Genomic DNA, 14704 nt, shown 5'->3' on the forward strand with positions numbered 1-14704 from the left:
TGTTTATCAAGTGAGCTAGCTAGTTCTTGGACAACTTCAGTTTCAATTTCAGTTCACTTTACAGGGGGAGGTTCAAAAGTGGGATTAAAATGGATTTCATTGTAATTTTTTGTCAACAGTCTACACAAAAAATGTTTGATGGAAAATAAAACACCATCTTGATTAGATATGTATTCAACCCCCTGAGTCAATACATGTTAGTCACTTTTGGCAGGGATTAAAGAGCTTTGTCTCTAAGAGTATTCCACACCTGGATTGTACAATATTTGTCCATTTATTCTAAAAAAAATATTCTGTGTCAAATTGGTTGTTGATCATTGCTAGACAGCCATTTTCAAGTCTTGCCATTGATTTTCAAAACTGTAACTAGGCCACCCAAGAACATTCAATGTTGTTTTGGTAAGCAACTCGTGTGTATTTGGCCTTGAGTTTTAGGTAATTGTCCAACTGGAGGATGAATTTGTCTTCCAGTGTCTGTTGGAAAGCAAACTGAACCATGTATTCTTCTAGGATTGTGCCTGTGCTTAGCTCTATTCCGTTTCTTTTTATCAAAAAAAAATCCCGTTCCAGTCCTTGCCGATGACAAGCCTACCCATAACATGATGCAGCCACCACCATGCTTGAAAATGTGTAGAGTGGTACTCAGTGATGTTTTGTGTTGGGTTTTCCCCAAACATAACGCTTTGTATTGAGGTAAAATAAAAAAATAAAAATTCCTAGCCAAATTTTTTGCAGTATTACTTAAGTGCCTTATTGCAAACAGGAAGCCTGTATTCTGTACAGGCTTCGTTCTTTTCACTGTCATTTATCAAATCAAATTTTATTAGTCACATGCGCCAAATACAACAGTGAAAAGCTTACTTAAGAGCCCCTAACCATCAATGCAGTTAAAAAAAATACGGATAAGAAATAAAAGTAAGAAGTAATTAAAGAGCAGCAGTAAAATAACAATAGTGAGACTTTATACTGTGCAGGGGGGTACCGGTACAGAGTCAATGTGCAGGGGCACCGGTTAGTTGAGGTAATATGTACAGTTGTGGCCAAAAGTTTTGAGAATGACACAAATATTAATTTCCACAAAGTTTGCTGCTTCAGTGTCTTTAGATATTTTTGTCAGATGTTACTATGGAATACTGAAGTATAATTACAAGCATTTAATAAATGTCAATTACTTTTATTGACAATTACATGAAGTTGATGCAAAGAGTAAATATTTGCAGTGTTGTCCCTTCTTTGTCAAGACCTCTGCAATCCGCACTGGCATGCTGTCAGTTAAATTCTGTGCCACATCATGACTGATGGCAGCCCATTCTTGCATAATCAATGCTTGGAGTTTGTCAGAATTTGTGGGTTTTTGTTTGTCCACCCGCCTCTTGAGGATTGACCACAAGTTCTCAATGGGATTAAGGTCTGGGGAGTTTCCTGGCCATGGACCCAAAATATTGCTGTTTTGTTCCCTGAGCCACTTAGTTATCACTTTTGCCTTATGACAAGGTGCTCCATCATGTTGGAAAAGGCATTGTTCGTCACCAAACTGTTCCTGGATGGTTGGGAGAAGTTGCTCTCGGAGGATGTGTTGGTACCATTCTTTATTCATGGCTGTGTTCTAAGGCAAAATTGTGAGTGAGCCCACTCCCTTGGCTGAGAAGCAACCCCACACATGAATGGTCTCAGGATGCTTTACTGTTGGCATGACACAGGACTGATGGTAGCGCTCACCTTGTCTTCTCCAAACAAGCTTTTTTTTGAATGCCCCAAACAATCGGAAAGAGGATTGATCAGAGAAAATGACTTTACCCCAGTCCTCAGCAGTCCAATCCCTGTACCTTTTGCAGAATATCAGTCTGTCCCTGATGTTTTTCCTGGAGAGAAGTGGCTTCTTTGCTGCCCTTCTTGACACCAGGCCATCCTTCAAAAGTCTTGGCCTCACTGTGCGTCCAGGTCGCAATTGTAAATGAGAACTTGTTCTCAACTTGCCTACCTGGTTAAATAAAGGTAAAATAAAAGATGCACTCACACCTGCCTGCTGCCATTCCTGAGCAATCTCTTTACTGGTGTTGCCCTGATCCTGCAGCTGAATCAACTTTAGGAGACGGTCCTGACACTTGCTGGACTTTCTTGGGCGCCCTGAAGCCTTCTTCACAACAATTGAACCGCTCTCCTTGAAGTTCTTGATGATCCGATAAATGGTTGATTTAGGGGCAATCTTACTGGCAGCAATATACTTGCATGTGAAGCCCTTTTTGTGCAAAGCAATGATGACGGCACGTGTTTCCTTGCAGGTAACCATGATAGACAGAGGAAGAACAATGATTCCAAGCATCACCCTCATTTTGAAGCTTCCAGTCTGCTATTCGAACTCAATCAGCATGACAGAATGATCTCCAGCCTTGTCCTCGTCAACACTCACACCTGTGTTAACGAGAGAATCACTGACATGATGTCAGCTGGTCCTTTTGTGGCAGGGCTGAAATGCAGTGGAAATGTTTTTGGGGGATTCAGTTTGCATGGCAAAGAGGGACTTGGCAATTAATTGCAATTAATCTGATCACTCTTCATAACATTCTGGAGTATATGAAAATTGCCATCATACAAACAGGCAGCAGCAGACTTTGTGAAAATTAATATTTGTGTCATTCTCAACTTTTGGCCACGACTGTACATGTAGGTAGAGTTATTAAAGTGACTATGCATAGATGATAACAACAGAGTAGCAGCGGTGTAAAAGAGAGGAGGGGGGACACACACAATGCAAAAGTCTGTGTAGCCATTTGACTAGATGTTCAGAAGACCTTATGGCTTGGGGGTAGAAGCTGTTTAGAAGCCTCTTGAACCTAGACTTGGTGCTCTGGTACCGCTTGCCGTGCGGTAGCAGAGAAAAGAGTCTATGACTAGGGTGGCTGGAGTCTTTTACAATTTTTAGGGTTTTCCTCTGACACCGCCTGGTATAGAAGTCCTGGATAGCAAGAAGCTTGGCCCCAGTGATGTACTGGGCCGTTCGGCACTACCCTCTGTAGTGCCTTGCTGCCGGAGGCCGAGCAGTTGCCATACCAGGCAGTGATGCAACCAGTCAGGATTCTCTCGATGGTGCAGCTGTAGAACCTTTTGAGGATCTGAGGACCCATGCCAAATCTTTTCAGTCTCCTGAGGGGGAAGAGGTTTTGTCGTGCCCTCTTCACAGCTGTCTTGGTGTTCTTGGACCTTGTTCGTGATGTGGACACCAAAGAGCTTGACGCTCTCAACCTGCTCCACTGCAGCCCCATTGATGAGAATGGGGGCGTGCTCGGTCCTCTTTTTCCTGTAGTCTACAATCATCTCTTTTGTCATGATCACATTGAGGGAGAGGCTGTTGTAAACTCAGCAAAAAAAGAAACGTCCTCTCACTGTCAACTGCGTTTATTTTCAGCAAACTTAACAGGTGTAAATATTTGTATGGAACATAAGATTCAACAAATGAGACATAAACTGAACAAGTTCCACAGACATGTGACTAACAAATTGAATAATGTGTCCCTGAACAAAGGGGGGTGGGTCAAAATCAAAAGTAACAGTCAGTATCTGGTGTGGCCACCAGCTGCATTAAGTACTGCAGTGCGTCTCCTTCTCATGGACTGCACCAGATTTGCCAGTTCTTGCTGTGAGATGTTACCCCTCTCTTCCACCAAGGCACCTGCAAGTTCCCAGACATTTCTGGGGGGAATGGCCCTTGCCCTCACCCTCCGATCCAACAGGACCCAGACGTGCTCAATGGGATTGAGATCTGGGCTCTTCGCTGGCCATGGCAGAACACTGACATTCCTGTCTTTCAGGAAATTACGCACAGAACGAGCAGTATGGCTGGTGGCATTGTCACGCTGGAGGGTCATGTCAGGATGAGCCTGCAGGAAGGGTAGCTTTTCAGCATCAAAAGCCTGTAATACACTGAAGGTCCAATAGGTTCCCCACTGTGCAAACATGTCTACAATATATATATATATATATATATATATATATATAAGGTTTTTACAATTTTCCATGGTCTCCCCATACTAATAGTGACCGTGCAACTCTCCAAACATTTCCCCCACTCTTCCCTACCAGGCAGTCAAGGAAATTCTGACAAAGTTCTGACAAATATTTTTCAATGCAAGTAAAAGTTAGTAATGTTACGAGTAAAGTAGGAAGCCCAGGTTTCAAGGCGATGAGATGTTAATGTTTCAAGAAAAAAGGAATGTGTATTTATTTGGTCTGGCCAAACTGTTTTATATGCTGACTAAATGGAACTGCTAATTATGCGTTATTTTTTACTCCACTGGCCAATTGAGACATGGATTTTGTGTGTGTGCCATTGAGGTTGAATAGCCGAGACGACAAAAGATTTAAGTGTCTTTACAACGGTGTAGGTCCCAGGCGCACCGGTTTATGTCAATAACTGCAACGCTGCTGAGTTTGTTAAGCTCAACAGTATCCCCTGTCTATCAAGAATGGTCCACCACCAAAGGGAAACCAACCAACTTGACACAACTGTGGGAAGCATTGGATTCAACATGGGCCTACATCCCATTGGAACCATTTCGACACCTTGTAGAGTCCATTCCCTGACGAGTGGAGGCTGTTCTGAGGGCAAAAGGGGTGCAACTCAATATTCATGTTTTGTACATTGACGACCAGACAATGTTCATATGTCATGACTGTCAGTCCGAGGTGGAGGCAAGTCATTATTATTCGTGTTTCAAGTCACAAGGTCCGATTCTCATGTTGAGTCCCATGTAGAATTGGTTGGGTCAAGTCACAAGGTCCGGTTCTCATGTTGAGTCCCATGTAGAATTGGTTGGGTCAAGTCACAAGGTCCGGTTCTCATGTTGAGTCCCATGTAGAATTGGTTGGGTCAAGTCACAAGGTCCGGTTCTCATGTTGAGTCCCATGTAGAATTGGTTGGGTTAAGTCCAAGTCGTGCGTTCTAAGAGCTAGTCGAGTCACACGTAAAGAATATATATATTTTCATGCAATGACTTGTTCAACTACAAGTCTTTGTCTATTTATTGAGGATACCAGACAGCCTTGTAATTTATTTTGTCTCTAACATATTTTGATTATGTAATTATTCATTTTAACAACAAATTCCAAATGCAAGTAAATTATTAATTTCAAGCAATGTTGACATACCAAGAGAGCAGTAGACGTATGCTTGTTGTTTGAAGCCCCATTGCTGGTGAGCTTGCAGAGTAAACAGTAAATATTATTAATCACCAGACATTTTTGGAGCTGCATGTTTGTGCTGCATCCAATCCTATAGCTAGCTGTACAGCATGTGACTCGAGTCCACACCTCTGCTATCAATGTCAAGAAGTTTGTATGAATCTTCTATTTAACATGTCTCTTGATGTAATGACATGACAACTGTGTCTGAGTTCTTGGCAACCCTTCCCCCGCTTTTGTTTCATGCTGTCTGAAGACCTAGCTAGCCAGCTACTAGCTAACATACGACACAGATGAAAGCAGAAACCTCTAAGTATCTTTGCCTTAGATGAATAGGGGAAACCTCTAATTGCACTGTGTCAGCAAATACAGTATAGTCACATTTTGGCACCAGTAGTAGACTAGTTACCTAGCTATGTAAACCACGCCCCTCCGAAACGAGGTAAGAGAATATGACAATACCATTGGTGTATTCAAATTTGAGATTTTGTGATGTCACAAAATGCCCTTAATATTCCCACCTCTAGAATCTGGGTGTTTGACATTGGGGAGGGGACCAGTAACTTTATAATCGAACTTATCAATGAAGAAGCAACAGTCATTCTTCATACTTTAGGTATCCCAGTTTGATCTGGTTTCATCCAAATATCATCAATTTCCTGAAAACGTTTTGACTGTGCTGGACCTTTAACACCCTCCCCCCTCTGCCTTTCAGAAGCAGAGCCTGGGGGTTCAGGCGAACACCGCTGCAGTGTCTGTGACCTTGTCCTTTCCTCCAGCTTCCAGCTCCAGGAGCACATGAACCTGCACACAGGGGCACGCCCCTACTGCTGTGCCGAGTGTGGTAAGCGCTTCTGTCAGCTGGCCAACTACCGCTCCCACCTGCGTACACACGCCCAGCCCCAGACCTCAGTCCCACCCGTACAGCTCCGCTGCCGTGTTTGCCTGAAGGGCTTCGATTCTGAGCAGGGTTTGAAGGACCACCTAGCCAAGTCCCACTTTGAGAAGGAGTTCTATGAGTGTGACGCATGCAAGCGCATCTTCACCTGCCTGACCAAGTGTGAGGAGCACCTGGAGGAGCACAAGCGCGAGCTGGCGGACCACGTGTGTCTGCAGTGCTGCCGCCGCTTCCGCCTGCGCCGCTCTCTCCGCCGCCACAAGGAGCGGGGCTGTGTCCGCAGCTATCGCTGCACTGACTGCCCCATGAACTTCAGCCGCAAGAATGCCCTCCTCAAGCACAGCTTCTCCCACCTGGGCCTGCTGCCTTACACCTGCATCCAGTGCCGTGCACATTTCCGCCTGGCCAGGCTCTACCGTAAGCACGAGTGTGAGCCGGAGCGGCTCCACTGCGTGGCATGCCTGGGCGTCTTTCAGAGCCACAACGACTTCCAGAGGCACAAGAGGGAGACGGGCTGCTGGGGCCAGCAGGGGACCAAGGGGGATGAGATCCGCTGTATGGAGTGTGGCCAGGCCTTCTCCACGGCTGACGAGCTGAAGAATCACGCCGGGGCCCACCAGAGGGTGATGACCTGCTCCGAGTGCGGCAAGGGCTTCCGCTCGGCCTTGATGCTGATGTCACACATGGGGGGCCACGCAGGGTCGAGGCCCTGTCTGTGTAAGAACTGTGGCCTGGGCTTCCCTCACCAGCAGGGTTACGAGAGCCACCTCAAGGACTGTGGACGCAAACCCCCTCCTGTGGTGAGTATGGGTTACCCCCTAAGGACTGTAGCAATACACTGATATATGTTTCACTGTATATGGCTCTTTGGAATGAAAGTATTTTCATATTAGTTTAGTTTAAGTTGGATTGGATAGAGAAGGGTACAAGTAGCTCTCTGTTCACTGTTGTAACTCTCTCTTTGTGCAGATGGCTCCAAAGAAACCACGGAAGGACCCCCCTGCTGCTCCTTCCAAACCCCTACCCCAGCTCGCTCCAAGGCATATCCCTGCTCCTGTGAAGAAACCAGAGAGTCAAGTGTCAGCACCACTTCCTACTCTGATGAGAATGCCAGGCTCTGCCCCTGCCAGAGTCACTATGGGAGTCCATAACACCACTACTGTCCGCGTGGTGAGCCCTGACCAACCCACCAAGGGGCTGTGGAAGCTCAGCCTGGACAAACAGCCTCCTCCTGGGGTGTCCTTGGTCATGTTTGTCCCTGCCAACACCCCTCTGGCCTCTGGCCTCTCTGGCCCATCCTCCACCCCCCAGCTTCCAGCCCTCTCAGGCACCCAGTCCCAGTGGAAGGTCCTCAACCCAGCACCAAATCCAGGAGCCCCTCCTCCGGTGCTGTGCCAGTCCAGCTTCACCTCTGAGCCGGGCCTGAGCCTCATAGCAGAGGCAAACCGGCGCTACTCCTCTGATGCCCCGCTGGATCTGGCATTAAAGACAGCTGACTACGAACAGGAGCCTGCTAATTTACTACCTCTTGATCTGTCTAACAAGTCGACTTGCTCCACTCCTCCTGCTAACCTTGTAGTCAAGACTGAACCGAGAGACCCTGGGTTTGCAGAGGAGACTGAGGAAGAAGTATTCACAAGTTTAACAGGTGATAAAAAGGGGATAGTCTTTCAGAGTAAGAGGGAGCCAGGGGAGGATTCTAAAATGGAGGCTATGGCTCAGAAGGGGGAAAATGGAGAAGGGAGAGGAGATGAAGACAGGCAAAATGACAGCAGAGATGATGGAAAAACTCAGTCTCAAATGAAGAAGTCACCAACGCCGGGAGTCCCGTCAACACTACAGCTCCTGACCGTCAAACAGAAGAACACTGCCAAAGTGGATCCAGTGAATCAGCTTAAAATCGAGTCAGTCAGCTCTTTGCACTCCAAAATGCTTCGGGGCTTAGTCCATATAAAGCAGGAACCACTGTCTCTAGAGCCTGACAGTGGAACACAGAGCTCAGACTTCTGTTGGTCCAGCCCGCTGACAGCATTGAAGAGGAAGATGGAGCCAGACGTGGGGCTGGACTTGAGATGGGATGGGGGCACCCCAGGCTGTGTGCTCGACTTGAGGTTGAATGGAGGGAACCCAGCCAGTTGTGATGTGGCGGAGAAAGCAGAGGAGAGGAACATGGAAGGAGACCGTGTAGAGGAGGAGCTTGATGGTGGTGAGAAGGATGGAGCAACAGAGGAGAGGAAAGAGCAGAAGGATGGATTGGAGCAGAAGGATGGATCGGAGGAGAGGAAAGAGAAGGCTGGATCGGAGGAGAGGAAAGAGAAGGCTGGATCGGAGGAGAGGAAAGGGGAGGAGGATGGAACAGAGGAGAGGAAAGCGAAGGATGGAACGGAGGAGAGGAAAGAGAAGGATGGAACGAAGGAGAAGAAAGGGGAGGAGGATGGAACAGAGGAGAGGAAAGAGAAGGATGGAACAGAGGAGAGGAAAGAGAAGAATGGAATGGAGGAGAGGAAAGAGAAGGATGGATCGGAGGAGGAGAGGAAAGAGAAGGATGGAACGGAGGAGTCTGACACACCTGTTGATGAACCCACAGCCCATAACCCAGAGACACTGCTCCCCTCCTCTCTCATCCTCTCTCCTCCCTCCTCACCACCATGTAAAAGACGAAGGTCACTAAGGACAAGGGAAAAGCCTAGAGCCCTACACGACTGTTTATTATAAGGGCAGTACTTTACAGAGTAAAAAATAAGATTGCTGACAACAATGTTAATTAGGCTGCTTTTTAATGGCCCGAGGAACAGAGGACAACAACCAAGCCTAATGTAAAACAATTCATACTAGGCCTGTTATTAATTCATAATAGCAACACATTTTGTGAATTAGTGGTGATTTTGATAAACCATGCCTCTACATTAATTTGCCCTCGGGATTTGGTTGCTTTCCTGTATTCCAATGATTTTTTTTTGTTAGACATTGCAAGTCTTCAATAGCTATGTTTAATGTATCTGCTAGTGCATACAGAGCTAGTCAACAATCCTGGTTGTTAGCTGCTTACTGTGTGGCAAGCGATTGAGATTAGGGTAAATAGTGGCTATTGTTTTCTATATTACAGTAGTTGCGTATGTTGGCAATAGGATCATGCACTTCTTCCAGTGTTATGCACACATTTCCAAACACTCCATATCTATTTGATTATACCAATATAACTTATTTGTTATTTTTTTGTTATAGGTTGTCTAGTTAGTCTTCAATTGAATGTCATTGTAATTTTGTAGTTTCTATTCAATATAAGCTGCTGTATGGGACTTCAGTCGCCAAGGTTTCTTATTCAGGTACTGATGGAGAACGTTTGGGAGCCAGGATTTAATGTACTGTCAACTTTCTGAGAAATGTTTCTCAACAGCTTGGTTTTTGTTTGATTTGAGTTCCATAATGGGTAAAATATGCAAGAAATATGTGCAGTCCAATTGTAATGTTAAATTGACTTGTATATCTTTTTCTATCACGTTGAATGTCTTACCCCAACTTCAACTGAATGGTTACAGTGTTTTGTAGAGTTTTAAAACATTCTGTTCAGAAATTGTGATCTTAAAGGATACAAATAAAGATCAACGTGTCGGAAAGGTATGGAGGGGTTTTCTTGGAAAGCCTTCTTTCATTGACCAAAACAGAACTCTTACTTGAGTGCTGGAGAGGAACGCGGGAAGGCACTATGGTAAGTGTTTGTATCTCATTGTAAACACACTGATATAAATATTAATATAACATAACCTAACATTTAACCAACGCGTCGTAATTCCAGTGTTGAATTTTGAAATGTTAATAAATGATGAACTCAGGTCTGTAATTATATAGGCCTACCTCCTCGAGACAGTTGGATAGTGCTAATGCGCACAGTACAGAGCTCGGTTGAAGAAAAGACTACAAATATTGTCACATGGTAAGAAAGCCCGGAAATAATTTGTCAAATCCGGCGAAGATAACACAAGTAGGGAAATGTGGCGGGCGTAAAGAACACACAACAGCTTGCAATATTATATCCCTTTCAGTGTCGATCGGAAGACCGTTGGCTTACGAAGCTCAAATTCCTTTCTCTTGCTTCAAGCAATGTAGGCTGATGAAACGAACAGACGGCAAAAACTTTGTATAACTGTACACATTATTCTACATGGACAAAGACAAGTTCGCTGTGAGCGTAAGTATATAGGCCTGTCAATAAAATGCATATTTTGAAGAAGTGAGAATATGATTGTGTAGCCTATTTGTATCCATAATAAGAAAGGAACCAAACATCAGTCTTGCATTAAAAAAGTATTATTGTAAAAAATATATATAATACAGTTTAAATATTTGTTAAACTGATAACTATTGCTAATGTATATGTATATGTAAGTCACAAATTAAACATGTTGTAGTATAAGCAATCTCATTGCTATTTACAATTGACACCTATCCTTCCACTTCATTTCCCCACCCAGCATGACCCATGCTCCTGGTTGGAGATGCACCAGTTCATTGGAGACCTGATGGTGTCTGGGGGGGCTCTGGGGCTAAAAGACACCCCACCAGCAGGCTCAGCCCCAGGCTCAGCCCAGCCCAGACAGGTCCAGGCCCAGGCAGAGAGCATTAGAGAGGCCAGAGACATCAGTGGACAAGGTGAGTGGAGAACATTGTGGAGTAATAGGAAAGGACAGGGAATACTAAGGAAACTAAGGTTTGTTTTCATAGGTAATGGCTTGTCTGGCTTTCTAATAAATCTATTTTCTTGCTTTTGTCTTTTCCCCCACTTGTACACAGCTCAGCACCATACCTGCACTTGCCCTGGCTGCCCATACTCTTCCTCATTTTCCTCCTTCCAGACCATAAAGCCCAGAGGCACTGTGTCCTCACAGCCCGAGCCCAGCAGCACCTACAGCCCAGAGCTCAGTCAGCCCCAGAGTCAGGACAAGGAGACCAGCACCCATAGCCCCAGCCCAGCCCCTACCACTTCCACTAACCAGGGTACTTCTTCACCAAGCCCCCTGCCTCAAATTCCCACCTTCCCTTGTTTCTGCTGCCGCCGGGGCTTCCAGACCTGCACCCAGCTACTGCACCACCAACAGGGGGCAGCAGACTTTCCCTTCTCCCAGACGCACACCCACTACCACCACCACTGCCCACTTACCACCTGCCTGCCCCACCACCACTCCCACCATGGCCTGTCCCCTGGCACCTTCCCCTGCCTGTCCTGCCAGCATTCCTTCCCCTCCTGCTCCCAGCTCCTCCACCACCAGCAGTGCCACAAACCCCCCCAGAACCATGTTGGAGGGGTGACCACAGTGTCCCCCACCCTACATCCATGCATGCACTGTCCAGCCTCCTTCCCCCGACCCTCTCAGCTGCTACAGCACCAGCGCACCCAGCACGCTCACAAGGCTGGCGGCTTCCTGTGCACTGAGTGCGGGCGCGCCTTCAACTCCCACTCCAACCTCCGTATCCACCTCAACGTACACACCGGCGCCCGGCCCTACTCGTGCCCTGACTGCGGCAAGAGTTTCAGCCAGTCGGGAGCGTTGAAGATCCACCGTCGCATCCACACTGGGGAGAGACCCTATACCTGCACCTACTGTGGGAGGGGCTTCCCCCACCTGGCCGGGGTCCGGGCCCACCAAAGGACCCACACAGGTGAGAAGCCCTACCGCTGCACCCAGTGTGGGAAGTGCTTCACCCAGTCGGGGGCACTGAAGATCCACACAAGGATCCACACCGGGGAACGGCCGTTTGTGTGCAGCCTCTGTGGGAAGGGCTTCTCCAACCGCTCCGGCATCCGCTTCCACCAGCGCACTGTCCATGGGATGGTGTCGGATATGGAAGGGGGTGGAGGAGCCGGTGGGTCCCATAGGGGGAGACAGAGTCTAGGCAGCTCAGCTGCTGTGGGACGCCCCAGTGCCAATCCAAACAGGATACGCAACAGCCCCCATACTGACGTGTGCTCTAGCATTACTCCTGCCCCGACCAAAATCCTTTCCCCTGAGTCTCTCCTTGCTCCTGCAGGGTCAGGTCTGACTATAACCTCAGACAAAGAGCCCCAGTTCCAGTCTAGCGGTGTGAAGATCCCCTCCGGAAGAGCAGAACCAGACAGTAGCAGGGAAGGAAGGGCTCAGCTGTACACCTGTGAGGACTGTGGGCTGCGTTTTGGGGACGCTCCCTCCAGAAACAGACACCAAACTCTAGAGCACTACTCCACAGAAGGGGTAGAGGAGGATGACCTGGGGGACACCGAGGGGTGAGAGAGAGGGAGGGGTGAGAGGGAGTGATGGAAGCTTGATGCAGTAGATTGTTGGATCAAAGGCTAAGGGAGAGGTGGGAAAACTGGAATGGGAACATGGAGAGGTGAGACGAGGCCGAAAGCTTGAGACTCATCGAGGAGGAAAATGTGTAAAGGCATGTTGGTGAAGGGAGGGTGAGAAGACAAAGTGAAACATTAAGTGTCTATCAATGGGATCTATGACATATTTCAGATTGAATTCCACTTTAAAAGATTCCAGGCCTAAGGAAGTCTTTTGCGATAGTTTTCACATTTTGTGAGTCCAATTTTCTCTTTGTCAAAAAGTCAAGTACTGGCCTCCCGGGTGGCGCAGTGGTTAAGGGCGCTGTACTGCAGCGCCAGCTGTGCCACCAGAGACCCTGGGTTCACGCCCAGGCTCTGTCGTAACCGGCCGCGACCGGGAGGTCCGTGGGGCGATGCACAATTGGCCTAGCATCGTCCGGGTTAGGGGGGGCTTGGCCGGTCGGGATATCCTTGTCTCATCGCCCACCAGCGACTCCTGTGGCGGGCCGGGCGCAGTGCACGCTAACCAAGGTTGCCAGGTGCACAGTGTTTCCTCCGACACATTGGTGCGTCTGGCTTCCGGGTTGGATGCGTTGTGTTAAGAAGCAGTACGGCTGGTTGGGTTGTGTGTCGGAGGACGCATGACTTTCAACCTCCGTCTCTCCCGAGCCCGTACGGGAGTTGTAGCGATGAGACAAGATAGTAGCTACTAAATTTTACATTTTTTTTTTTTTTAAGTCAAGTACCATGATTAGGCTACTAAAGATGATATTTGAGAGCTTTGGATGATTTTTAAAAATGTATTTTACTGGTTTAGCAAAATCCACAGATAACATCATATCAAATATATGACACTGTAAGACATTGTCCCATAGGGCAGCGCACAATTGGCCCAGCGTCGTCCGGGTAAGGGGTTAGGGGAGGGTTTGGGCAAGATAGGCCGTAAATAAGAATTTGTTCTTAATTGACTTGCCTAGTTAAATAAAGGTTAAATAATACATAAAAAGTAAGTGAGGATATGTTGTATTTAGCATCATGATGTAATATATATTTTGTAATAATAGATACTGATATTGTATGTCGATAGGCCCTTATATACTTGTGTATATCAGTTTATCTATTTAGCTCATTGTGCCTTGATCTCAGATTAGATCATTCTAGTACATAAAAAAATACATATATTTGCATAAACCACACTACTAAACTTCATGACAACTGATATGTTAGTGGTTTAGTGATTTTATTGAGGATCAATATCTTCACTGTTGGAAGATATTTCTTATACAAAGTATATTTTTTATCAGGATCATTTCTCAGAGACACATGGTTTGTTGACCTGTTTTCTATTGCTTCAGATCTCCACCTAGTGGACATTTAGAAGCATAGCAGCAGAAACACAGACACTGAAACTAGTCTGTCCATGGAGGTCCGAGTGTCTTCGGGTTTTAGCTGCTCCCTTGTCCTTGATTTATGAATTGTGGTCACTAATTAGTAAGGAACTCCCCACATGTGGTTGTCTTGGGCTTAATTGAAAGGAAAAGACAAAAACCTGTAGACACTAGGCCCTCCATGGAATGAGTTTGACACCCTTCTCTAGATCAGTGGTTCCCAACCAGTGGTACTAGGACCACTGGGAGTACTTGGCCTATCCACAGGGGGTACTTGAGAAAATACTGGTAAAATGCACATGAGGGGGTATTTCAGCAGTGGAGGCTGCTGAGGGGAGGATGGCTCATGATAATGGCCGGAATGGAGTAAATGGAATCAAACGCATGAAAACCATTTGTTTGATGTATTTGATACCATTCCGCTCCAGCCATTATCATGAGCGTATCCTACCAAATGAAGGTGCCACCAACCCCCTGTGCTTCAGGAGTAGTCCAGACCGAGCACAATTCAGGTGGGGGTCCAGTTACTGAAAAAGGTTGAACTATTGATCTAGATATGTGTTGCCTCCCACTATTTTCAAATGTTACTGTTGCCTGTGGTCTTTATTTTCCAGACACTGAAACTATTGAAACTTCTGTATGGCCAACTTCCCTTCTTTGGTATTCTGTTGCCTCTAGGGAAGTTCAAAAGACTGATTGAGGACCTTTTTACCGAAGATTGTGTTGGTTTTCTATGATTGTGTGTTGATGTGAATATTTGTCTATATTGATGTATATAGTGTGTATGTATACAGACAGGGCTCATCTGTAAAAGAGATGTCTCCCTGTCAAAATACATTTTATATATCCATCTGTTTTTCCACGTAGACCAGTTTTCAGTAAATGATTGCCCTCAGTCATTCAGGGTTGTTTAAAAATATAATCTATAGGGCCTTT

General features: G+C 46.3%; 1 protein-coding gene across 1 annotated transcript; it reads left to right on the plus strand.

The window, feature by feature from the left end:
• Window positions 1–10000: 10000 nt before the first annotated feature.
• On the plus strand, window positions 10001–12786 carry LOC112222774 (zinc finger protein 628). The gene is made up of 3 exons (XM_024385520.2): window positions 10001–10265; window positions 10549–10726; window positions 10868–12786. Exons 1-3 carry the CDS (start codon window positions 10239–10241, stop codon window positions 12337–12339), a joined length of 1677 nt encoding a protein of 558 aa, XP_024241288.1. The 5' UTR covers window positions 10001–10238; the 3' UTR covers window positions 12340–12786.
• The last annotated feature ends 1918 nt before the right edge of the window (window positions 12787–14704 follow it).

The sequence above is a fragment of the Oncorhynchus tshawytscha genome, linkage group LG23 (assembly GCF_018296145.1).
Source record: "Oncorhynchus tshawytscha isolate Ot180627B linkage group LG23, Otsh_v2.0, whole genome shotgun sequence".
Taxonomy (NCBI): Eukaryota; Metazoa; Chordata; class Actinopteri; order Salmoniformes; family Salmonidae; genus Oncorhynchus; species Oncorhynchus tshawytscha.